The 27,946-nt window shown below is 39.6% G+C and overlaps 1 protein-coding gene across 1 annotated transcript in view; it reads right to left on the bottom strand.

Annotated features, from left to right (window-relative positions):
• The window catches only part of PCNXL2 (pecanex-like 2 (Drosophila)), a 155,917-nt gene that overhangs the window by 122,001 nt on the left and 5,970 nt on the right, over positions 1-27,946 (bottom strand). The window contains exons 3-8 of the mRNA XM_010004553.1: positions 26,478-26,595; positions 24,154-24,190; positions 21,812-23,248; positions 14,505-14,652; positions 14,181-14,336; positions 12,881-12,964 (exon numbers count right to left, since the gene is read on the bottom strand). Coding sequence (XP_010002855.1) covers positions 12,881-12,964; positions 14,181-14,336; positions 14,505-14,652; positions 21,812-23,248; positions 24,154-24,190; positions 26,478-26,595 — 1,980 coding nt within the window. The remainder of the gene's footprint in view (positions 1-12,880; positions 12,965-14,180; positions 14,337-14,504; positions 14,653-21,811; positions 23,249-24,153; positions 24,191-26,477; positions 26,596-27,946) is intronic.

Here is a 27,946-nt window from a genome sequence, read left to right on the forward strand (position 1 = left end):
ACACTCTCTTTCTCCTTCTCCCCTCCAGAACTTTCTAGCTTCTCCTGGACCAACAGGAATACCAAAAGCCCCAGGATGTCACCAGAGCAGCCATCCTACCTCTAGTCTCTGAGACACATAGTTCCGTTTTTTCAAGACCTTGACTGCTATCAGGTTTTGATCCCAGATCTGATATTCACTACCTGCTACTCCAGCAGAGCTATCAGCTGTGTAGAACCAAGAGCACCCCATGTTCGTGACTTTAGTGGGTCGCTCTGCGCTCCAAACTCCTTCTGCTACAAGCAGAAGCATGACCTGCTCCACAGAATCAGGACAGCCATCATGTTCCCTTTTGATAGTACTAGGAAATGAGGACACAGTCCAATGCAACTCACTTGATACCTCAGCCCTCCACGAGAATGGATCTCCTTTGTGGGTCTGGTTTAGCACCATGTCAGAAGTCAATAACAGAAGAGTAAAGACGGGATGGGAACAAATCCAAGATCCTGGATCTCAATTAACAGATTTAGGCAAGCAGAAAGGGAAGCAAGACTAGAGGCATGCCCCCCAGGAGGAAGATTCACACAGATAATGACTACAGAGGACAGCCATACCTTTTGCATGTTCTGAACTGCTCTACCCAAGGACAACCCAATCCAGATTGAAGGAAGGCAATGGATTTTTTGTTTGTTTGTTTCCTCTGAATGAGCTGTCCTGTTCCCTTGCCATTGTGGGTGCAACACTGGGACTCTCTGTTCACATTAGGAAAAAGATAATCATATCCCAGGGTATGCAGGAACACTACCCTGGGAATTCCTGCCTAAAAGGTGACCCAGCAAAACAGCAGGAGAACAGAACAGTGGCTGCCCATGCTTTCCTAAGTGAATAGTTCATCTCAAATAACTTCCTGCATCCTTAGCTGTCTTTCTTAGCTGGGTGATGTTAAGAGTATTTCTAGCTTGGACTGTGTCTTTTATCCCATATTTACCAAAAATGGAAATGGCAGAAGGACAGACAGGCTAAAACATTCCCCTGAAACTCTGCTCTATCAGTTCTCAGAAATGAAAATTATTTTACTCATAAGACTTCTTCCAAGAATAAACTTAGGAGGTCATCCCCCACCAGACTGAAAACCCAGGAGACACCATAGTCTGTTTTCTGTTTACAGAAAAAATCATAGTTCCATCAGCAACCAGCAGAAGAGTCCACAAGCAGCTGAGACACTGCAAGAAAATGTTGAAAACTTTACAGGCCTGAAAATGCAATTAGGGCAGAGAAGTTGGGAAGGCAGAGCTAGCAAAGCAACAATTCCAAAATCAGAAGCCATCACCTGGCCTTCATCTGCCTCCTATGCTTTTTATTCACTAGTCTCATCTCTTTTTATCTTCTTACTCTTTCCTCATTTTCCATTCCTCTCAGCTTCTGTTTGCTGTTTTTTTTCTCCTTATCCCTATTTTCCACACAACCTCCTTCTGACATTCAATTCTTACCCCCCTGAAGCTGAATTGCTTGCACAGCTACTTAGAAGCTGTATGTCTCATCTGATGAAATCGTTATCACACTGACAGCAAATACCAGTAAAAAATACAACAGTGGTGTTTGTGTTTTTGTAAGGCTGTAAACTAGATTCCATAAATTTATTACCATATATAAATAGGAGCAAACACTCTCTAATCATAAAATCATTATAACCAAGCTGATTGCAGTATAACATAGAATCTTGCTGAACAGAAAATCTGTTCATTTGCAGAATCAAATTAATGTTATCAAGATCTACTATAGTAAACTGCACTGCTAATGTAAGCAAAGGTATAATTGAACTAAATTTTTAATAATAAATTATTAACTAAAAATAGGTTTGATAAACATACAACCAATGCAGATAAATGCAAAAGATACATAGCACCCCCTACCGTTAACTGGTTATAAATTCAGGATTTTTTTTCTGCCTCACAATTCAGTTTTTTAAGACCACCGAGTAAACATAAGCTAGTTGAGCGATCATACAACACTAAGAATGTTTTATTATAACCACACAGCACTAGAGAAATCTTCCTTCTCCCTCTTCGATCAGTCTGTGACAGTTGTCTTACACAGCTGACAATTTGGCCCAAGCCATTCAAATAAAACACAAACAAAGCCTTCCCCCTTGTTAAGGATTAGCTAGCCTGGAGTCTGAACACCTTGCAAGGTAAGCTCTTTATCCAGGCATGCCACAAAGCATTCTCCATTAATTAAGCTGTTTTTCAGGTCTTGGCTCAATTTCATTTTAACATGCACTTAGGAGAAAAAACAAGGAACCTTGTAACCAGCATCAGAACAGTCATTACAACAAAGCAACTTCCTCCTGGTCCTCATGTGCTTAAAACTAAAAAGATCCCTCTAGATTGCTTCAGGCAGCTGTCTGGGTCACTACAAAGCTTAACAGCATGTAACAATTCCCCACAGTGATAATAACTACTATAGCTGAAAGCTATTTGTAGTAGTCACTAAAACATCACTCTAAAGGCAAAGCAGCTATGTGCTGTTTGTCTGTGCTGTTTGAAGAGGCAAAGTGAAACTCAAAGTTGGATATCTCCCCTTCTGCACATCCAACAATCAATCATTTCTGAGCTACTGGTCCAAGATGCATTCAAAATACTCACCAAACTGAGACCTGAGCAATCCAGCTGTACAAGAGCCAGCTAGTGCTAACAACAGCAGCAACTCCCAATGCCCTTAGTTTTGTGTCCTTTCAAAATGGTCAGTTTGTGGTATCAAGGTAGGTGCCTGAACCAACATTGAAAATACTGGCTCAAGAGCAGCCCATAGCTCACCAGTGATGCCTCCATTACTCAGTGCTGCTGCTGTCTTCCTAACCATCACCTCAGCAGCTTTGCTCCTTCTCACCTCAAAGTGGCCTCACGTCCCAATCACTTTTACACCTTATCACACAGGCCTCTTCCTACGTCTCTGCTCATTCATTGCTCATCAGGTCTCCACTATAAAGCTGCCAGCACTAATCTGACCACACAGTATTGCACAATTCAGGACTGAAATTGCATTCACTTGTTGTGGATATTGCCTTTTTAAGCAGTAGATGACTTACAGTTCCCAATTGCACTACTAAATAACAAGACTTAAATTAAAAAGCAACTTTAAAAAAATAATAAAAAAAAACAACTAAAAAGTCACTTAAGAAAATTTAAACATGCAAAGGCTGAGAGCAGCATTAAGACTGCATAATGATGTGACAAACCCAATCATAGCAAACATGGAAAACCACGAAAAAGACGAGGCAATCTTCACTTTCTTGGTAAGAAACTAGTAGTTTCAAAAATAACGTTATTAATTCAGAATGCATATTTTAACATTTCTTAATGGTTACTGCTGAGGCGAGCTAGAGCTTGATTCTTGCTCATGTTTTGCTACTCACACAACAGGATTTGGGGATGATTTTTGTCATTTTTTTCTTGTAACTAACAATATTAACACCCCTAGCAATAATAAGGTAGAATACTCCAGTTTCCAAAATGGAAAAGCTGGATATACTGATTTACTGACCTAACTGACAGAAAAGGATATAAGGTCACTATTGAAGTTTTGCAATGGACTGCAAAATGAGCACTTGTAACTCTTAAGCTCAGTAAGACAGAAAAGCCTTGTAAAGCACGTTACCAGTAGTGCTGCAGGCAGCACAAAGGCAGAAGTTACACATGTTCTTACATAGGTGTTGTAAGAATGGGATCCACTCGGTACACTCTTACTTCTCTGTATTTTTAATTTTTTTTTTATTTTAATAACAAGCATGTAAATCAATAATTTGTAAGCCTATTACATTTCAGAGCAAAGATAAATGTAATGATTGAAAAAGCAAACGGCACGTGTTTGCTAATAAACTAGAGGATGGATTTTGAGAAGATACAGCTTTACTGGATTTAATGCATTAACAGCACCCTCGGTCCCATTATCTCCTGAGTCATTTATAACATCCCTTTTAGCTCTCCTCATGAAAGGGTGGGGGGAGCAAAGAGAAGCCAGTCCCAAGAGCTGAAGGACTGCTGAAGCTCCTAGTCCTGAGCAGGATTTTGCTGCCATCATGTGGCAGCAAATCTCTAACCTGCGAGTCTCGTTCCGTGGAAAACACTTGCCTGCTCCTGCGTTCACACAATGAAGAGGGGCTAAAAAACCCTACAAATACAGGAAAGGATTTTAACCGGCCAAGCTAACAAAAGGGTTTTCTCCTGTTCCTAGCAAGCCAGCAGGAAAATGCTACCGAGTTTTACACAGAGTACTTTTCAGAAAAAGCAATGTCTTTATGGTAAAAGTATTACCATTTTCAGCATGCTCATGCACACACTACCCTCATTCGTGTGCTTCAGCAGCACCACACTCGGTGAGCAGCTCTGAAATCACTGAATCCCAAAAGGTACTACATAATATATTTCGTGTCCATTTCAAATGGTGCTCAGCTGCAGAACCTGTTTTAAGAAATCTTGTCCGATTTCTTGCAGTCAGCAGCCTTTTACTAGAGCAGTGGGTGATCTTTGTTATTTGGGTCATCTTGCTGTGAAATATAAAGTTGTTTTAGCTATAGAGTATTTTGTCATTCTAGAAAGGTATTTTGAAACACTACAAAAAAAATAAAAATATCTGCTTTTAGGTATGCTTTCTCCTGTGATCAATATACCTCAAAGCTTCATGGAATTTTCCAGCAGTGAACATACTAAAGTATTAACGGATTTATACACAAGACATACAGTACTGTTAAGGCATTCAGATAGATACTTTCATATAGTACAACGCACACAAGCAACTTATTCATGGATGTGAATGTAAATCAAATAACATAACTCATTGATTTGAAGATCATTCTTTTGCCTAGGGCCAGAAACACTAGCACTCTGCAGCTACACTGGTAGGTAAATGAAAATATTTTTCTTAGTACTTCTTAATCACACTATTTTCCTTCAATGACTTCATTTTAAGCTACTGGCCCTGCTGTTGCTGAAAAAAAAATATTCTCAAAACAAACAAAACCCAAAAAGATTTATTTTTTTCTTAATAGATTATCTGTAGTGCAAAGTATTTTAGACTCAAACCATAATACAGCTTTTGAGAAGCCTGGTTTTAGTGTCAGAGCCACATCTAAAAAAGTTAGGAGTTTGGTGGACCAATTGCTCACACAGAGCATGCAAAGTGCAATATGAATACATCAACTGGATTTATATGGATGAACCACATGTGAGAATAAAACATAAATACATAAATAAATGAGAATAAACACAAATATATACATAAAGTAATATAATAACTATCATAGAATCATAGAATGGTTTGGGTTGGAAGAGACTTTCAAGATCATCTAGTTCCAACCCCCCTGCATGGGCAGGGACACCTCCCAGCAGATCTCAAAGCCCCATCCAACCTGGCCTTGAACACTTCCAGGGATGGGGCAGCCACAGCTTCTCTGGGCAACTGGTTCCAACCTGTTCCTGTTCCATTACGTACATAAATTTAAAAAAAGATGTTACCAAGAAAGGAGGAGAAGGCTCAAACTAGAATTTTTATGTATTTATTTTTAAGGCATACAGCAAGTTAGGTGTATATATACAATTGATTTCAAGTTAAAGCCCAAGTGTCACTTAAGCAGCAATGAGAGTCTGCAGCTAAGGTAGAAAGATACATTTTTTTCCTCCAGGCTGGGCAACCACTCTTTCTGCTCTGGTTCTCAAATATTTCAGCTGCAGGCCATACATCCATTTTTTGTGGCATATTTTACATGTTTGTTTTAAATTCTAGTTTCTGTTACATATAGGCAGCACAGGAAGCTTCTGATACAATTTATGGCTACTGCTGAATGTTGCCAGACACAAAGCAATGAACTGCAATAAGAGGACCAGCACTTAAAACTTACACATGCATTTCAATGAATCTAATGATTTTGCTCCACAAAGTTGAATTACTCTCAGTAAAAACTTGGATTGTTCTGAACAAACATCAGCTCTATCTACCCTTTTAAAATAAATCCGTATGTATAATGGTATCATCCTGCACAGAACTGGGAGTTTCAATATGGTTTTCTTATCAGTTTAACACAGGAGAGAAGGAAAGAAGCTCAAGACAACAAGCAGTATTCTCATAAATCGCATTTTCTAAAACCCAGAGTATTTCTTGAAAGAAATATAAATGGCCAAATGCTTCCACAGCTGGCATGGACACAACTCCAGTTGGCTTTAGCAGACATAATACTTGATTTGAGAAACAGGATTGGCCTATCCTCAAAATTTTTTTTCCTACTTAAGGTAAAAAACCTTCACATAAAAAAACCCAAAAAATATCCACAGAAAACCAACAAGCAAAATTTTCCTTGAAGCTACATACATATTTTTTTTTTTTTTTTTAAATACCATAGAGTACAGACATAACCAGATCAGGACTTCGTGTGTGGACCATCTTATGTATTTTCGGAAGTGGAGTTAACCACAGCGCATGTGTGTCTGCACGCACACCAAAGAAAGCTTTCTGCTTTAAATAGAAGCAAATGCAAGGCTGCAGAGAAAGTATTCAAACAGCTGTAAATACTACTAAGTATCTAGCATGACCCTACACTGGCATGCTCTTGAGGGATGTCTGAAGATCCGTTCTCATCTCAGATCTGAATACCCACAAACATGACAGAGATGGACTGCAATATGCCTGAGCAAAACAACAGCTTGGAAAAATGCAAACTATTTTCTTGGAAACAAATCCAAACCTTATTGAAACTAAATTTGTCCACACAGCAAAATGTTAAATGTTATGCTGAAATAAAATTCATGGTGATAGATTATCAGTAAAATTTTGGGAAGAAAAATCTGAGTTTCACAGAGCCATCAAACTATCATGCCTGTGAACTGCTTCAGGCAATACCATGGAAGTCTTAGATAGTTCATTCCAGATCAGGAATATCCTCAAAACTGTTTGAAGCAGCAAAACAAATAATCTGAATGCATAATCAGGACAGCATTTCAAGGATCACTATGTGAATTTAGCCAGTTATTTAATAACTTTATACCTAACAGTACTATCTTTTGATACTGGATATTGTATTCAAGATTATTCATTGTAATTTTCATTCCTCTTCATCACTAAGAACAAAAGTTTACATCCAGTAAAAATTTTGAATACATTTTTTGTAGGAGCAAAACTACATAGAAACTTTCAAAATAGTAAAGTGTGTTCCATTAGAGCCCTCAAGTTTATTGTAAGCTAACTTTTTCTGTCTTTTGCAACACAAGTGAAGGATGAAGATACAGAAGTGGTTCTGAGCTCTAATGCAGAATTATAAAATCACAGCTTCACTTCACATTGAAAAGAGTGATCAAATATTCAAATTCTGCAAGCTGTTCATTCAGGAAGTATATTATTTTAATACTTGAAAAGAAACTACAATAATTTACATTAGTTTTTAATAGATGTGAAACCAGGAAAAATTACAAGCCTATAGATCCACCTCTTATGTTCAAGCCATTTAGAAAGATGGGGCAGTACTTCAAACACGTATTGAAGAAAGATACATGGCTGAGAGATCTCAAATACTGACACACATTGAGGTTGCTCAGCCTTCTGAAAAAGAGCCCCAAACAAACTGTATTTTTAAAAGTAGTTAAATGTTTAAAAATGTATTAGCCTGGAACCACGAGTGTGAACGTATGAACATAACATAAGATTGCAATTAAATGTATATAGAATTTATAAAAATTTATATATTGGCATTTTTATATACATTATGGCCCTATTAGTCTCTTTAGTGCCAACAGATCGTGCAAATAATGCAAAAATAATCCCATTATTAAATTACTGCAATTTTAGGGGTTTATGCTTTCACTGATATTTATGAGCTGCTTCACAGGTAACACCTAAATAACATGGTAGCTCACATTTCCCTTTTTTGCCTACTTCTCAAAAATCGGTTGTTTAATTACAAGAGGCATTCAATGTAATTTAAGACATTCCTGGGGAACGTCTGCTTTCTGTCACAGTGTGCCAGATAGAAAAGGTGTGTCACTGACACCTCCTTATTTTTAAGACATTTATTAAGTTGAACTTTTTTCTCCTGACCCAAGAAAACAGCTATTTAGTGCTAACAATTCTTTAACTTGTACATTCTTTCATCTCATATTTTTAAGGAAGTGTTACTGTTAATGATTCGGTGGTTTACTTTGTATTACCAATCTAATGGGAATAATTTTAACAGATTAAACCTAGTTATTATCGAGTGAAGTCACACTAACCATGTAAAAAAGCAGTACACACTTTTATACAAGGCACCTGTTTTACAAAAATGTTAACTTCCTCATCCTTATCTGTCTTTCCAGAAGACAAGCACAAACCACACAGTGTAGGCACATTAAGCATTTGCTGCAAGAGACAAAGGCTGGTAATGAATTTAATGCAAATGGGTCAGAATAATGGTTTTCAGGATGAGAAAGCTACTTTCAATTTCTCACTTCAAAATAGATGCAAATAGTCTTTCTGTATCTAGTTTCTAACATAAACCATGAGCTGAGAATACAGTTTACACTTTCTCTTGTCAAAGCCTGTCACAAAGCAGTTTATACCTAGAGGTGAAGTTGGCAAGGTAATGGGAGCATCAAACTTAGAGGCAATTAGCTCAACAGGGAACCCATTCCACAGGGACTGCTGGCAAGAGGTGCTGCTGGCAAGATAACAGGCAGAAGTGGGGTCACAGTAATTAGGTGGACAACAACTGGGGAGTTGCGGAGCTACCTGCCAATGTTTAAATAACTTGAACTCAGTAACCAGAATCACCTGCCAAAGTGAGGGTTAAGATGGAAAACGAATTATCTTTTTTTTTTGGTCATCATTACAACATAAAAAACCTCCTTTGGACACAACTTGGCTAACTTGAATTTTTAAATATTTTAAAAGCCAGACTGCTGGACCAGTAAGAGAAAATTTGAGGAGACACAAATATAGAAACAACCTGAAACTATTCTAATTCTCTTATTTGGCAGAATTAAGGGATAATTTTAGAAATTAAGTGACTATTGGTTAACTAATCTGTTAACAGACAATAGTAGAACTTAATAGACAGAAATAATACATTATAATTCGAAGTTAAGAGTGTTAAATGTTAAGTCTGCTTCCAGGCCTTCTTTAATGGCTTCTTTTGAGTAATATTTAAATACCTTCTCTTGTTTTACGTAACTTACTTTACAGGTATTTAACTATGGCCAATTCATAAGGCAATTACATTAATCTTGACAAACCAGCCAGAGCTCATACCCTCCCCAGTCAAAATTCCTTCCCCCTTCACCAGTGTTACCCAGAAGTGCTCCTAGCATGCCAGCACCTCTGATCTGCTGCTTCTCCCAACAGATCTCCAAAGCAAGAGGCCTCTTGCTATCACCTGGCCTGGGTCAATTCTCCTTGTAGAGGAGCACATCTGGGCATGATCCATGTGTATCCACAGAGATACTGCAGTGGCTCAACTCAGTTTGATATTTTCCATTTAGGAGCAGCTTAATCTTAACACTACAAAGCAAGCATGATAAGTGAAGTTTTAAGAGCCTATAAACATCTACTGCAGACCTATCTAATGTGCTCCATCAGCTTATCCTAGATTCTGGAATCTGGGCTCCCCAAGATCAAAACTCTATCCCTCCTATTCAAGGAAGATGCCACCTTTTATGTCCAGTTATTAATTTTCTCCTGCATCCTTTGACCTCATAAAAATCTAACTTGGATGGCTTGTTAATGGATTCAGACATCAAGCCTAGAGCTGTTGTTTCTGCACTGTCTCCTTAGTTAACTGTCTGATAGGCTGGAAGCTAAGCCAAGGACATCTCAGAGGTGCTTTACATGTCTCTTTTCTAATATCCTTTCATAGCAGCAGCATTTCCTGTTGGTATGAACTACTTGCACAATGAACATCTCCAGAGGGGGGCCCACACTCAAAGGAATAATGTCTGTCAAGAAATCTCCACAGACAGACAAGAGAATCTAGCTGAAGCAATTATTTATTATCCCTTTTGTTTTATTCTATTTGCTTTTTCTTCAGTGATAAAAAGATCATTGGTTAATCACTATGATTGTTTGGCTTATCTTTAACCATGGATAAGAAACTAACCTAAGATCACATAAGGGATCTGCAAGCCTGCAGGTGAGAAAAGGGGAAAGGCAGAAGGAAAGACACCACATTCCTGAACTGTCTCTAAAACAGATTTGCCCCTCTGTTTTCTGTATGCTGTAAGTATTCCATGTGGTCTAAATACTAAATTACCTAATGGTGAACACCTGAAGAAAAAACAAAACCCTTCCCATGCTACCCTTCAATCTGCACAGATGGTAGGAACTGCCCAATGGAAAAACAGCTCTCACTAATCTCTCTGGCATATGTATACCGCAAACTGGCCTTGCAAAAAACAACTTGAGCACATTTTATGTTTCCTTGTCCTCTTTCCTTGCTTTTCATGTGAACTTCTTTGTACTTTGCTTCACACTCCTGCATTACTGCAAAATTTCTTGTGTTCTGTCTTCCCACTTGTCTTTGCGGATTTGTTCTGCTCCTGTACTCTGAAATTCCTGGCAAACATTCTGATCTTTACAAACTAAATGTATGTAAATGGCTGCAAAGAATATATAAGCTTGCATTGGTGTTCTGGTTGGGCTTGGTGGGTTTTTTGGTAGCAGGGGAAGGGCCCCAGGACTGGCTCCGGTAAGAACCTGAGTTCCCCCTGCTCAAAACCAGCGAAGAAGCCAGTAGAGGGACAATAGATGCACCTCTGTGATTAACATAGGAAAGAACTGGGATAACACCTGAGCAGAGAAGCACTTAAGGCAGAAGAGCTGTGCTGGCAGAGAGAGCAGTGCTGGTGGTTGGTGAGGAAGAAGGGGAAGAAGGTGCCCAAGCAGACATTTCCCTGCAGCCCAAGGCAAGATGGCAGCTGTGCCCCTGCACTCGTGGAGGAACATGGTGGAACATTCCCTGAAGGTGCCAGGAGAGGTGAACTTGGCCAGTGGACTTGGATTTTGTGGCCAGAGGATTTGCTGGCTGTGCATTCTGATTACATAGCTTGGGAAGACCCCGGTGCCAGGGGAGTTTGTTCCTGAAGCAGCCCCTGACTCTGTGGGAAGCCCAGGCTGGAGCAGCTCCAGTACTCGTGGGAAGGACTCAGGAAGGAGGAGTTTGGGGAGGACTCTCTCCCATAGGAGGGACCCCGTGGGGAAGCAGGGAAGGACTGTAAGGAATCCTTCTTCCTGAGGAGGAAGGAGCAGCAGGAACCACCAGCCTGTGAACTGACTCTAAACCCCATCCCCTGTCCCCCTGTGCCGCTGGGGGGAAGGAGGGAGAGAAACCAGGAACAAAGGGATTTGGGCCCGGGAAGAAGGGAGGGGTGGGGTAACATATGCAAGCCCTGCTCTGTGTGTGTCTGTGTCCTGTGTTGGTTTGATTGGTGTGAAATTAAATCATTATTTTTTCCCCAGGTTGGGTCTGTTTTGCCCAGGACCTTAATTGGTGAAGATCCCTCCTTGTCCTTTGTCTCAACCCAGAAGCTTTGTCCTCCTCATCCCAGTGTATGTGTGGGAGTTGAGTGAGTGGCCATGGGGCTGTTCTTTGTTGTCATGTTGGGCCCAAACCTCAACATTTGGTAAGAATGTTTAGCAGACTCATTAAAAATAATTCATACCTCTAAACATCTGCAAACCACAAGACAGCTCTTAATACAGTATAGGAACACAGAGATGTCCCATAAGAATCTAGCAAAGACAAAAGCAGGACTTCTTATATGAGGAAGATGGTTCTTTTGATAAAAACAGATTAACTGATAAACATCAGGGGACAGTATACTATTTCTGAATTTAGGACACATTCAACTTCATAGTTACATGATGGGGGAGGAGAGAACTATTTTGTGCAAGGTGAAATGAAGAGAGTTGCAAGAATTAAATAGCCTCAAAGTAAAATGCTTTGTTTTAGGTCAAAACAGATTTCTACCAGGTTAGATTTTTTTTTATTTTGCTGAAGACAAGCAGAACACTTCTACTGTAATTAACTCAAATTATAATTATTTTTTATCTCCTACCCACTGACTTTTAAGAGCATTATTCTCATGTTTCTCATAATAGCATTCTATCTAAAATGCTGACACTATTCTTCTTAACATGGTTCTGAGCTTTTCCAAAGTCTCCAGACAGCCAAACACTTGAAAAATAATACGTGCTATTAACAATGATCCTTCTCACACCCTCACTCAACTTTTCCAAATGCTGTTTAACAATATTAAAAACATTATTTTTTAAAATAAAAATACTCATGAGTAGTTAAAATTATTTTTACAGATATGCAGACAACACATCACATAAGAGAGTGTGGAAACCACAGTCACAAATACAGGATTTATATGGATCACTCCAACAAGACCTTTGAAAAAAGAAAATTGTTCCAATGCCTTTACAGAGTGGCAAACTGTCATTAGAGACTTCATGCAAGGTGAAATGCTCTGCTGCTAGAATCAACCGAAAGCACTGGCTGGTACAGACACAAAACTAGAAGTCTAAAAAGGACCCAATAGGCATGGGAAGCAAGCAAGAAAAGATTGAGAGAATAGCTTCCCAGTTACTTTATTTATTTAGAATTTTATTTGTAATTGCCACACTTGATTTTACTATTCCCACAAAGTAATGAAAGCACATTGGATAGTTCTGCTTTTCTTTTTCACCTTCCTTATCAATATTCTTAGAAAGCAGTCACTGAGTTAGCACAAAACAAAAAACACATGCTTTGACATCTCCAGAAGTTACCACATTTATTCTCCAGTACTCTTCTTCACATCCACCTTTCACAGCTACTATCAGTTTCATAGATTCTAGGAATGACAACTTTTAACATCTCTAAAAATAAGGGCTTACTTACTGAGCATTTGAAATACAATCACAATTTGATAGCTGATGTCGAAAATTTCCTTCCTTCTGACAGCCAGCCTTTAAATAACAGGATCTAATTTCCCCTTTAGAAAACAGTGAGAGAAAAAAAAATAATCTGTTCAGTGATATGGTAATTTCTTTTTACACAACAAGTTGATTAAAAATATATTTTAAGTCAGGAACATTTATAAATCTAGTTCTCAGTCTCTGCAGTAGCCTTATTTCAGACTGCATGAAGTAAAAGAACATTTAAAAAAAAAAAACAAACCCTGAGACAAACCAAAACACAGAACTTAGAGTGAAATTTAAAAGGTATGTAAAGTAAATGCAAAGCCCATCTATCAAAATAAGTTAACTGTAAAATGTGAAATCAGATTTTTTTCTTTCTGTTCATTAAGGTGAGACCAGGAGGTACAAAACCAGGAAAAAGGCTGCTAAAATCACAGCCACTGCTACTCCCTCCTTGCAGCAGTCATTACTCCTCGTTGATCCAGAGGTCATGCCATCTGCTTTACTGGCAGCTGCTGCTCTTAGCTCCACAACACAGCAGGAGCTGCTGGGCTGCAAGCAGGGCTAGGAGGAGCTGGCAGAAAAAAAAGCATCTCTGGTATCACAAACCCAACTACCATGAGCACTCGTTGCATACCGGTTTTGAAGGTAGTTTTAAGGGAACCATGATTTTTGGGACAGCTGCCCTTCAGAGGTATGGGCCGGTACCTTGCAGGGAACTACACAGAGATCCAGCAAACCACCACTAACTGTACTACAGCTTCAGCCTCTGGGAATAGCTGCAGAGCAGCAGCATACCAAGCACAGGCATGGGGCAAGACTAGGTCACTCATTAATTCACTTGAATGGGGTAGCAGACCAAAACTCCCAACAAGAGCAACCACCACATCAGCCAAGTGAGTTCAGTCTGAGCCAGCTGAAGAACAAAACAGTAAAAAGGAAGAATGTTTTGCCCAGCCAGGCCACTGCAAAACTCCTCACCAGGCAGAAAGTGCCAGAGGTTCTTCTGCAAAGACAGAAGTTGTCTTCTAGCTTAGCCAACTCTTTTTGATGATGATGCTTGGAAGATAAGCCTCATGAACTGTGGAAGTCTCAGGTGTGTGGTAGTCACTGGTGGATTTTGAAAACTCTGGTTATTGGTGATCTGACTCTAAATGACTAAGCCCCTTTCTTTCATGCACAGAGAAAAACATGCAAATAGTAACAGAAAAGAGAAACATCCTTCCAGGGCATCTAGTTTCTTTAGAAATTTCCTCACATATGGTAATTGTTCCAAGTACAGAAACTCACCATTTTCATCTATGAACACGTGCATTGCATCCACAGATAGCTCATCCTGCACAGACGCCTCAGGTCCACTTATTACTTGCAAGACAGAGCTGTCTTGCTGAGAAGTTACCCGGTAGATTATCTGCCTTTGCCTGTTGCCCTGGTAACTTGACACAAAAATGTTTCAAAACTACTATGAGGAACTTTTTTCTTGTTCTCAATAAAACAGAAAGAAAGAGAGGTTAATTGAAAGTTTATGTCATTTCTACTCAGTGAAACAAAACAGCTTACATCATATCTTTGAAGTACAAAATTGTAAAGTAAACTGGCCTTACAGTGCTGCAAATTTGGCAGACTCTGGTAGCACCGGACTAGTACTAGCACGATCTTGGCTTTGTACATCTGATCTTTCCTGTTTAGGAGGTTGCTCACAGTGCTTTTCTGTTCCCACCGTTTCTTCTTTTCTCTCCACCATCTGGCTATCTGGAAAACAGGGCAGTGAAGTGGAGCCACTCTCTGCAGATGACTGTCAAGAGTTTTGTTTATTAACAACTGAACAAGAGCATCTACAAGGAAGCAAACTAAAACAATTTAGCAATTACTAGTTTTGTCGAGAACATTAAAATTACTTAAAACAATACAATCACAGAAATCTGGATGAGGAGGTACTCTGACTTGAGGAGGTTACATGAATGGGTTGTTCCAAGAACAGGCTGTGTGAAGTAAAGGACAAACGAGAGAGAATTTCTGCTTTGCTACTCCTTTTGTTTCAGAAGGAAGCAATCTGTCCCTAACCTAGAATGGTAAGAGGCTGCTTCTCTGGGGGTCATAATTTGTTCCCAAGCTCTGTATACTGGCAGCAGAAAAGCAGAAGCACTGGCCCATTCCCCTTTTACAAAAGGGAAAGCAGCATCTTCAAAGGAAATAGAGCTCCACAGCAGGAAAGAAGGGAGCTGCCTAATCCCTTTTCCCCAGTGGCCACACACCTGATGCAGGACAAAGAAGAAAACTGGGTAAACAATTTCACAGTAGATTTTCCTATGCTTGGAAAATACAACACTGTAGATTTCAAAATATACATGATTCACCTACTTTGAATACCAATTACATTTGTGTTATCTCTCTACAAATGTATGTAACTTACTTATACATATGTACAAAGCAATAGTTTCTTTTAGTTACTAACATTAATGTTGCATAGTGGAACATTTTGCAACTGTGCTTTGTCAGAAAACAAAAAAATAATATGTTAGGATTTTAAAGTGCAACTAAGACAGTGATTTCCTCACCACCATCAGTTACACAATTAAATGCTTTCATTTAAAAAAAAAAAAAAAAAAAAAAAAAAAAAAAAAAAAAAAAAAAAAAAAAAAAAAAAAAAAAAAAAAAAAAAAAAAAAAAAGAAGAAGAAAGGGTGGGGGGGTTGTGGTTGTTGTTGGAGATGCTTCAGTGAGTCCTGCAGCTTATTGCACTAAGCAAAGTGTATTGAAGTATACTTAGCCAGACTTCTTGCAACACCTGCTGTTTAAATGCCTTAGAAATTTCATCATCAAGAAAAAACTACAGAAATTCCCCTCCCCAAAATCCAGTTGTTAAACCATATTTCCTACCAACACAATCACCATCCTAACCTGCAGGAGGCACCAGTCAAGAAGCAGTGGTGTCATCACTAAGATGGTCTAAGAATAAAGTAGATTCAAGGCTTGTAGAGAGACATAGTATCTTTTACTAGGCCAACTGATAACATTTTAAAAAATAAACAAGCTTTTGGACATGCAAAGTTTTCCGATCATCTTTCTGGTTTTCCTCCAACCATATCAGCTGATCTAATAACACACTACTTCTACAAACAAACATACCTTCAGGAGTTAAGACATCTCTGCACCAGCTCCAGTTCACAGGACACACCCCTCTAATACCCTAAAGCCTCAGACACTCACACAAAACTATTTCTCACTGCAAGACACTTCACACTTACTTTTTGGGAGGGGATGAGGGGGGATCCAGAAGTGTAAGAACAACTTTAATAGTACTACCACATCTTCTCCCAGCAGGTCTCAGCCATTAACAGGAAGCACAACGAGCAGCACTGAGCCTAAGGAGTCTCCCTGGGGCCTCAGACACTCATCAGCCAGGGTACCAAAAGCAAGGGAAGAGGGCAGCAGAGATAAAGACACTGTGTAATTCTTGCTTGGAACAGCAGCGTTCCTTCAGCTTCCACAGGGGAGAAATAAAAAGAATCTCACTACCACCCTGCCAATGTTCTGAGTCTCCTGCTCTCCTTCTGTAGCACACAACCACCAAGACTCCTGATGTCTTATGCAATTAATACAATGAGCATAAGTTTGATTTAGGGAAATCTTTTCTATCTGTTGTGCAAGGAGAAAATAATTCAACAGGTCTTCCAGACCTACTTTCTTCTATTTAGGAAATAAAAAAGTGGAGAGGGAAGCAGACAACACTTTTTTCCTTTCCTAATTAAAGACTTAAACTACATTTTAGCAGAAACTGTGCTTTATTTGACGGTGGCATTACTGAAGCATCCCCTTAATGATGTAGCTTTACCTGAGGGAGGTGGAGCTACAGACACCTAATCAAAATCACCCTCCTAAAGGCTTGGGCTGTTCAAGCTTTAAGAATAATTGATAGAGATCGGAAACTGTGGTTTTAATAATCTAATTTGTCCTATATTGCCCAAAACTAGCTCTAGGGCTGGAACAATTAGAAAGACTTTTTAAATTTGATTATCTAGTGGTTTTAGAAAATGCTTCTCTTTCCCATTCCAAACCACAAGCCTTGCAAACTTCTTTTCCCTGCAGTGGTAAAGAGTCATAACAATAAAAACATAAAGGTACTGCTTTTTACAGGCTTTATATGCTAATCAGACAATACCATGCTGATGAATACTTCCAGCACTGGAAAGGTGGGCCATGGTAGATTTGTGACCGCTTTTCATGATTATTACTCATTTTGTTCCAAGTGACTTACACCTTCAGTAGTTAAACAGAGATAGAGGTGTCTAGACGAGGAGTGCTCTTGCCAGAGTATGTAATTGGCTCTACATCACCAAACACTCCCCATATGGAAATTGTGCTACCAAAGCTCAAGTTACCAGGAAAATATCATTCCAAGAGCAAGAGAAGTGTAAAAAGCACAACCATGGCAGTGTACCTGCACCCTCCTTGTGGCCTCCTACCATAGCCATTTATCCCAAGACACATGTCCCTGGCATGCACACAGCCGGGCTCACAAACTCAGACCCAGGAACTGCAAGTAACTTTGTAATTAATCTAGAAATTATATGCCACATGACTCATATATGAGGCTCAGGATTCATGGCTAAATCATGCTTGAGGAAGGGCCATTAAGAGAAGTCCTGTAAAAACAACCAACTTTTGGTCGGGACACCATTTTTGTATTTTGGTTGAGCACAAGATACACCCCTTTAGTTAACCTGCTAACTAAAGTCTCCCGGGTGCTTTTCCTCATCTTTTACTTGTATATCCCTTCCCCAGTCTCCACAACTCACTCCTGGAAGTTAACATGCCACTGTCATCATAATTTCAGATGCCATCTGGTTGGAAATCTGGTCAAGCAGAATTAAGCTAATTAAGCTGAGAGTCTACTGTTCATTAATTGCTCTGCCACAAAATCTACTTACTTCCATAATAATGTGCTCCAAAATAGAAAGTTTCACTTTAAAATACACTTGTTGCCTGTAGGGCCACAGAGACAATTTATTTGACACCTCTCTATCCTCTTGTTAGTACCAGCATGAAAAAAGAGCTCTACAAGCTGTGAACTGTCCTATTCATATATCTGCAGAATATATCCAAAAGGACATCCCAGCCTTTTCTTCACTGATTGCTTTAGTAGAATCATCTAGTTTATGTACTTTATTCTTAACCCAAATTTGCATGTTAAGGCATAAATACATTAAAAGAAAAATCTGACATTAAAGCTGATCACTCACCAAACTACAGGAGAGCCCAGGAAATCTGACACAGTCCCAAGAATTGCTATAAAAGTTTGACATGGGCACTGAAGAAGCACATGAGTTTATCCATTAATCAGAATTGCCACATTAATCCTGAAACCAAAGGAAAATCTAGCAGTACTCACTGTACCTGTTACAGAACAGGGAGACTTAAGCACAGACATGACTTGCTGAAAACAATCTTCTAGGCCAGCTGTAGAGATGGGAATAAAATCAAGTATTTTGAGGCCTCAGGTAAGTAATCTAAACATTATCCCTAAAAATTATGTCAGAATAGAGACCTCTAAAACAACAAGATCCCTCTTCCCTATGATTATATGGCAGGCAATATCCCTCTTTCTCACATGCAAGGGAAAAAAATGATGAGTCTAAAAATACCCACAGGAGTACGTCTCAGGTTTTTATAGCAGAAGGGCAATTGCTTCAGATCCCGAAGAACTCACTCAAGGCTGTGGTTTGTGCACTGCCCAGAATGATGAGTACCTTTTCTAAAAAGAGCCTGCAAAACATCTAAATTCAGGCCATGCAGTCCTGGTTCATGTTCTCCTGCACCAGTATCCACCACTCCCACAGCAGCTTTGCTCCCTGAGTGATAACATGGCCTGTCCTAGATTGCAAGCCAGCTGTGCCAGAGGGGACATACAAGAGTTTTTACCCTGCCTAAGTGTGATGCACAGCTGCTCTTACTCAGCTCCAGACATGTCAGCAGCCAATAACCCCAGCTCTCCCCATGCTTCTCAAAGACTGAAGAAAATTTGCAGTTGTCCTTCGACAGGCTTTCATTATGTGGGTGGTGCAAGTTTGATTGAAAACTGAAAGGACACTGACCTGAAAGTAATTTTTAGCAACAGTGTCAGTGGTACCTTCACATGATCCAGAAGAGGTGGGGTGGTAACAGAACATCCCTTAGACAGACTTTTTATGTCCTGTATTTTAACACATTAAATCTGGCATCCTTGGTAGCATAAAGCAAGGCTTTAATTTTCTTGTGCTGCATTTTACTGAGCTGTCTACTGGCAAAGGCTTACATGGTCAGGATGATATCTCTTCTGTTTCCACAGAACTGAAATGTTCTGTGAGGGAATACCTGTAAGAAAGACCCATCCATGACACTTCCTCACTTTCAAGACTGTTCTGATGAGCACATTTCACTGCCTTCTCAGAATTATGCAGAGCGTCAGCTTTCTTAACACACAGCTCTGAATACCCAGCTTTCCAGGAATTTGCCAAGTTTCTCATACTGCCTAATAAACACCTTTGTGGGGTGCATTTCACACTCATTTGGATCAGGCATCTATTATTCACTTTTGACAATTAGGTGGTTTTTGAGATTAAAAGAACAAAAAACAAACACAACCCACCTCCTCCCTCAAAACAAGTGGTGCATAGCTTGACTTGCTCTATATTCCACACACACACTTTTTTATTTTGTGCAACCACTTTAATGTGGGAAGAATGTTTATTCAGATCTGTTCTATGATGTTATTTTGTTAAAGCATATTTGTAATTGCAAGGCTATAAACAAATTAGAAGCTTTCTCATTCTAAAATCAAGTCTTACTGCGGGGAAGCTGCCAGTAATGACAGTAATTTATTTTAGCAAACAGCACGTTCTGACTAGGCTAAAAACAAAGCCTACTTGCTCTTAAAAATAACTGCCTTTGAACTACTTCTCCCTAGCTTAAAGAGTTCAGATTGAATCTCCTTCTTCCCACAGCACCAGTCAGAGGTGCAGAAGACAGAAACCACAACTACCATCCCTATTCTACCAGGGCACTCCTCATCTCTACCCTGCTCTTCTCCCAGGGTGACACTTGCTGGGCCCATCCCAGAAACAAGAAGGGCCACTAAAGGGGAGGCCTACTGGAAAGCTGGAGAGGGACTTTTCACTAGGGCTTGTAGTGATAGTACTAGGGAGAATGGTTTCAAACTGAAAGAGGGTAGATTTGATTGGATATTAGAAAGAAATTATTTACTGTGAAGCTGGTGATACACTGGAACAGAATACTCAGAGAAACAGTGGATGATCCCTCCATGGAAATGTTCAAGGCCAGGCTGGATGGGGCTTCAAGCAACCTGGTCTAGTGGGAGGTGTCTGTGCCCATGATGGGGGTTGGAACTGGATGATCTTTAAGGTCTCTTCCAACTCAAACCATTCTATGATCCTATGAGTCTATGTATGCAGCTCAACTTCACCATCTCACAAACATGTGGACTTTAGACAACAGAAAAGTAGGAAATTTAGTTCAGGTTGCTTTAAGTAACAGCTTGGTTTGAAAGAAGAGCAGAATCCTCCTGTTGCCTCATGATCTTGGATTCCAATAGGAACAATCTCATTTGTCAGGTCTAAAGCTGTTCTAAACTATACACGAATTAATAAAGTTTTGGGCTTGGGGTTTGGGTTTGGTTTTTTTTCCCTTCACTGTGAAATCTATGAGTGTGACTTTTCCAATCACTCATAGCTTTGCCTTATGCAAGCAATCTTGCCCATTCCTACCATCTGTGGGCAACTGTCTGAAACCCCTTCATGGATTAGCTGCACTCTTTTTTTTCTTAATTTAAACTTACCTCTAAAATTCTTATAATTTCTCTTTTCCAGCCAACTCATACCACACACGAGTCAAATTATCATGTAAATACTCCTCTTTATGGTTGAGGAGTAGCAAAAGCAGTCTGCTTGCTGCAACACTGGCTTTGCTAGAGCCAGCCAGGCAGGCTGATAAACTTAATAGAGCACAGCAGAAAGTGCTCTGCAGAGCTATCTGAGAAGCCAGGAGAGATGGGTAACAATAGACCAGAACAGAGGCAAAAGAAGGAGCAAAATTTGACTAGGGAATGGAGAGGAGGAGCAGTAAAGGAGAAGTGAATGCAACCTATGGGGAGGAAATGGCTTCAAGTGAGCTCCAGAGAGTGGAAAAAGACTAGAAAAGCAACAGTGTGGATTGCTAGGAAGATCAGAGGGAAAGATGAGAGAGAAGCACTATGAAGAGGACGGCTAATAAGGAGGTTGCACAAAAGGGGAGTAGCTAAGCTAAGAAGATGAATGGGGAAGGGAAGGCACAGAACTAGAAATATAAAACGGAAGAAAAAATGGACACAAGTGAAGGATGGAATGAGGTATGGGTCTAATGCATTGGATAGGACATATAAGAGGAAAGACTTGGGAAAGGCAGAATGGCATCTGAAAGGTAAATGGAATCTACACAAGAACACCAAACGGAAAAGATAAATCTACCTAATGTTTTCTAACAAGGTAAAAGTACTAATTTCACATTTGTTTTTAAAACACCACAACTGTGCAGAAGTTTAGGAAGATGCATGTGTGTGGACACAGGTGCTAGCTTTGAATCATCACCAGGGATAATTCCAGCTTTCTGCATACTTATGAGCACACACAGAGGACACCTCAACGTGAATCTGGTAAGATGGGCAACGGCAGGAGTAATGTTATAGCTATGCACATTTTTGAGATATTTTTGGTATTTCAACAATACAGGCCTGACACATGCATGCTATTCTAGTACAGAATACTAGATACATACCAGACACCTAATGATGTTAGCCTTAGCTTTTTCAAAGGAAAATCCTTAAGAAAATTAAAATATTCAAAGAACTACAGCTGACACTATCACTTTGACTGAATCACCTTGTCCCACCAAGCCCAGTCCTTCCCTGGCGCTATTAGCAAAAGGAGTTCTCTGGGAATTTGTCCTGCTGCAGGTCTCAGGATAAGCTGCTATAATGTAACTTGTCACTTCTTCATTACAGAAGAGTCGTAAGCCATGCATCATACCTCCAACAAGCCCATTTTCCTTTGTAGTCTCTGTTTTGACAGTGGGTTGATTTGATGCCTTCATCTTTGAAGTATTAATGGATTCCAGGAGGGATACAAACTCTAAAAAGTTAGATTCATTAGGTACCTGCCCTTCTTTAGCTTCCAGATCTGATTTAGAAGTCGGTAAGGTCTTTTCTTTGTCAGATATCTCCATGAAATTCTTACTTAAAAGCACATCTGTCCCACTGTCTACACTCAGCACTCGCATATGCCTCTTTTCATAAGCAGTTCTACAAGACTGTGGGTCTAAGTTCTGGAGGTCTTCCTTAGAAGTTAAATCCACGGTCTGGACATTTTCAGAAGCATTCTCACAATTTGGATCCGAACAAGTGTTAGTTTCTAAAGGAGTATTTGCTGGGTTGCTGTGATCCTTTGCTGCATCACCCGATTCATAGCCAGAGCATTGGTTGGATGACAACTCGGCCCTGAAAATGTCTGGACTCCTTTCGTTTTCACTAACTTCTGGACTAGCCTTACCTTTATTGTCATCAGACAGGTCAAAAGTGATAACAGGGATTCTAAGCTGTTCGTTAGTTTGCTGACTTGGCCAATCTGCTGTCACTATACCAGACTCAAGGGCTGAGCTCGTTCTCTCAGTTCCCAAGGCCTTCAGGTGGACAGAGCTCGCTAGGTCACTGAGGGTGGTGTTTGGTGTAGTACTCATTGTGATGACAATTTTAATGGGCTCACATAGCTGGTCTCCAGGAACAGAGTTGTCCACAACTGCAACAGCAGTCTCACTGTCTGAGCAGTCAAAGTCCTCCTGGGTATTACCACCATTGCAAGGACTTTCCAGGTGCTCAGGATCTTTGGTGGCAATGGCACTGCACTGTGGGCAGCTACTGGTAAAGCCTGTCTGTGGTGATCCATCTGGCAACTTCTCTCTTTTGTAGCTTTTAGGATTACTCAAATGGTCTGAAATAACTGAATTTTCACTGTCCCATGGCTCTGAAGAAATTCCAGTCCTTAAAATATCACCTTGTGATGAAGAAACATTGGAGAAATTTTTAGCTACATTTCTGTCCACAAGAATATCTTGGGATCCATTCTGTCCGTATGACTGTCCAGTCCCTCCTTTTTCATTTATTCCATTACCAGAAAGTGTTTCCATAGTGGCTGGTTTTGCCACTATTGCTGATGTGGTGCCACCTGAAGCAGAAGCTGTAGAAATAGGTAATATATCTGTTTTGATACAGGGTGAGGTAGATGAAACTGGTGGTGTAGCCTGCTCTTCTAATACCATAACACCTAATAAAAAAACATATGGGAGTTAGGTGCCACAAACATGAACACAATGCATTATTAAGTATGATCTTTAGCTACCAAAATCTGATTCAGAGCAGAGCAAATGAAGCATGGATTATATGCTGATTAAAACAGTTACTAAGCAAGGATTTTTTTAGTTAGCTACATGTGAAATACTACAAAAGCAAGCTGGAATCTTTCCAGGACAGGATGGGTGTAGCAGCATGAAATAGCTATTATCAAAACTAAAATGTTTTACAGAATTATCCCCACATAGGGAGAGATGAAAGAAAGAACAAGCCAGTGTGACACAAGTTCGTTACATCGCTTTGTGCAGTTCCTAAATAGCCCCATAGGATATGCTGATCAACATTAACAAAAAAACCTAAAATATAGAGACATCACATGCACTGAACCTGTAGGCTATGCAAGGCACGCTGGAGTATACACTATTGAGAAAAGGTCAACAGTATCAACAGCAGTGTATGGTCAGAAGACATTTAAGTGCTCTAAGATGCAGTATGCAAATTAGCTTCCTAGCTTAATGATTTCCGGAGATACAGATTTCCCAAGAATGTGGGGAGAAGGCTCTTTCATCTCCTCATGTCGCAATGGGTAGGAAGACTTGCATGTTCACCAAAAAGCTGCATCCTGAACAGCTTGGGTAACACATGAGAAAGCTTACTCTGTTAAAATACCCTTGATACTTTGCTCTCTTGAGTTTTTCTATACTCTGTTACTCTGTTAAAATTCCCTTGATACTTTGCTCTCTTGAGTTTTTCTATTGAGTTGCTACCATGAGGCACAACAGAACATGCCATGGGTTCCTCTGCACCATTTTTTTTTTTTTTTGTGGCAACCAATGATTAAACAAAGATCTAAAGGGGTTTATAAAGCCTTTAAAATACCTCTGAGATCTTCAATAGTCTCCCGTGATGGCAGCTCCTAAAAATAAAGAGAAACACACAAAATTAGCACAGGAATTCATTAAACTTCACTGGAAAAAAAAATATATTCTATCAATGCAATAGCCATCTAATCAAAGGTCAATTACAGCACTGGTAAACTGCTTAACATCACTGATATCTGGACATGTACCTTGCACAAAATGCAAGGGGTGGGTGAGGGAGATGATTCTAGAACAGTCATGCTTCAAATTGCATCACTATAATTGTGTGTGATGTTTGGCAAAGGGAAAAAAAATGAAGTTTTTTTAAAAAAAGCATTTTGCAGTGCCTAATTCAGATTAGTTTGGTTTGGGATTTTTTAATTATTAAGGAATAGAATGCATTAATATGTTCCACTTTTCCAGCTACATTTTCCCAAAGCACTAAAATGAAAAGTTTGGTCTCCAGTACTTGGTAACATTTTCTCAATGGAAAACTAAAGAACAGAGCCACTAAATTGTCATAGAGTCATTTAGATCACAAGGAAACTTTGGAGGTCATTTAGTCCAAATCCCCTCCACCATACACACACACACACTCAAAGCAGGTTAGAGCAGGTTGCTCAGGGACATCTCTAGCAGGGCTTTGAAGATCTCCGAAGATGGAGATTTCACAGCCTCTCTGGACAACTCTTGCAGTATTTGACCACCCTCTTGGTGGAGGTGTCAGGGGGAACCAACCAACAAAAAAACACCACATAAAACTTTAAACCTAATAGACCTAACTGTAGTTTTCCATGGCCACAAGTTGCAGCCACTGTCCCTTATCCGGGGCCTCAGAAAACGGTGTGCTCAATCTTTTCCATGTCTTTCCATCAGGAAGCTGAAGACAGTAGCAAGTTCTTCTTGTAGTCTTACAAGAGGTTTTAGCCTTACAAATGCTAAAACATCCTATCTGCCTGGCCTCATATACCGTGTGCCTCCTTCCTCAGTCACCTTGGTGACCACTGCTGGATTCTCATCTGCAGGTGAATGTCTGTGGGAACTCTTTCAGGAGCTCAGAACCAAACACAATACTCCAGAGGAATACTCTGGGACTCTAAATTCAAGAGCCTAAGTGCATAACTAGAAAAAAATCTATTGAGAAAAACTGTCACTTTTTCTGGATGACAGACATCAAAACCATTATCTCCTAAAATTTAATTGTGGTATTCTAGCAGCAGGAACTGGAGATTAGGTCTGACCTGACCCAACCTACATGTTTGGAAATGGGAGAAATGGACAAGATCCCAAGAATAAGTGTGGTTCAAATTGGACAAATATCAGAATATTGGGGAGGTTGGACAGAAACAAGGTGAAAAACATTTTACCTCATAAAAGAAAACTATTAATGCTTCTGAATCACACAGATGCTACAAAAAGGTAAAAACACTCTAGGAAATGAGGAAATAGTTCTGATTCAGACCAGGATTTGAACAGGTTGCAGTAAATACAGACACAGGGTGGGAGGGGGAGAGGATATGAAGACAGAATGAAGTATCAAATAGCTACTTATTTAGAGATCACTAACCATCCTCTGCACTGACTGAGGCAGGAGTCCTGTAGAAAAAATAGCACGGGATCACATAATTAAAGATTTTATCACAGTATATATGGGGAGTAGCTTAAGATTACACAGACAGCGTTCATTCTGTTTCTTAATTTTTGAACACCTAACTCTTCCACCTTGTTATGTATGTCTCCTATTTTTTCTTTACTAACAACATCTACATACGTTGCCTTTACCACTTCATAAACTATTCATTTAGAAAGCATAGCCAATGGCACGGAATGCACCTGTAACTTTTTCTAACCTCATATAGAGATCTCCTAGATTTAAATAATGGTTTCTATGCTTTGTTTAAATACTTAAGAGAAGTGCTGGGTTCATTTTATAAGCATAAGTCTAGTTACACAAAACCACATTATTAATGCTCCAGGGGCAGATCCCTTCTGAGGCAATGAGAGGCTGCTCTGATTGCATTAGTTTCTCCATTTCCTTAAAGCAGCCATGAAAACTAGTTGCTCTTGGCAAGATTTACAAAGGCCATTTAGTATCTACAGAGCAGAGTGACCCCTCCTAAGAAGTGCAGAATTATTTATACACCACTTCCAGCTTTAAAAGCCCAGACCCTTAGGACAAGACTGACAGCCCTGGTATACCTAGTAGGTCCACAGAATGAACCTCCATCCTCAGAGCAGACCTACTCTTCAAGTGATCAAGTGTATCTAGCAATACAGAACTCCATGTGGTAAGCTGTGGACTACACAAAGTTAAGACACTATTACAGAAAACGACATACTAACCATTGCTCCAGGTGAGTTCTGCAAGTGCAGAGCCTGTTCCCTTGAACTGTCATGAATGGTTTGGGTAGAGCCATTTTGGTTGGTCTCTGCAATTACACCATTATCCCCAGTGTTATTGCTGAAAAGGAAGCAAATGAAAAATAAGCAATGCTCCTTACCACAGAAGATGACCATGAGTTTTAGGAAGAGGCTGGGGAATAATAGTGGAAAGGGAAAAGACAGCACAGCACAATGAAGCGAGAGGATGTTTTTCCCCCCCCAATGCTAAAAGCACAGAGCTGAAAAATACCATAAACCCTTTTGCACCTCCTTCCTCACCAAGACAACTTGCTAAAAATAAAGTAAAAATAAAAAGCTCTCAATACAAAATGTATCTGGTGTCTTAGGAAGTAGAGCATTGCGATGAGAAATACAACGTATCTTCAAACTCCCTGTGTGTATACAGTGCCATTTAGCCTGCCTGACACACACATGGATTTATTGGCACAAAAGGCTACTTGGGGCTTCTCATTAGACATGTAACAGTCAAATGCTGACCCTTTCACTATTTCTGCTTTTTACGTCCTTCGACTGTACCCTTGTGTACACCTTGCTTATCTAACTGCCTATTGACAAAACCTCTGACCAAACAACAATTTGAAATACAATTTGAAATGTGTATTAGTAATTAGATCACAAAATAAAGCTGTTCTCCTGCTTTCAGCCAAGGCAAACATATATCCATTACTAATTTAGTATTTTTTAAGGTAACTTGTTGATCATTCCTTTTGCGGATGCACTCAACTATCTGCTAATTCTTCTTACAAATACTTTCCACTAGCCTTTCCATGGATATAAGCAGTATTTTTGGCCAAGACTGACTAATGAGAACCAACATATGTTCTCTTCCACAGGGGTAACACAATAAAAATTCAGTTGAAAATAAAATCAATGCTATGATGATATATCAAAAAGTATGGGTTTAGGCTTTTTTGTTTGGTTGTAAGGTTGGTTGGTTTTTTTTCCAGAAAAAAACCCAAACATTTTTCAAATCCTACAGGTGTATATATGCTTCAGGGGTTTTTTTTACCTATGGGTCTCAGTCACCTTTCCACAATTTTTTGGTGGTTATCTGACTTCAAAAACTTGTTATACCAACGTGCCAACAACGAGAGCAGCACATTGGAAGTCACGCATCTAGTCAAAATACTATTTTTTCATTTTCTGATCAAGTTATTAATTAATGGACTGTTGCGCCTAGGACCTCCTAGGAGGAATAGTTGTGTGATTTAACACACAAGTTTTAACTGAGTCTACCTGTACTTCTTAGCCAAAACAAAGGCAGGATAATGAAATTTCACATTCATTTCATTAGCCAGTGAACAGGAAAACACTGAGATTCTCTTTAAAGTTGAGCCAGCTGAGAACAACTGATGAGCCTCTTGAATAACTGTATCAGAGATCTGTAAGTAGGAAATAGCTTTGTGGGC

This window comes from Chaetura pelagica, unplaced genomic scaffold, assembly GCF_000747805.2.
Source record: "Chaetura pelagica isolate M959 unplaced genomic scaffold, ChaPel_1.0 scaffold9, whole genome shotgun sequence".
Taxonomy (NCBI): Eukaryota; Metazoa; Chordata; class Aves; order Apodiformes; family Apodidae; genus Chaetura; species Chaetura pelagica.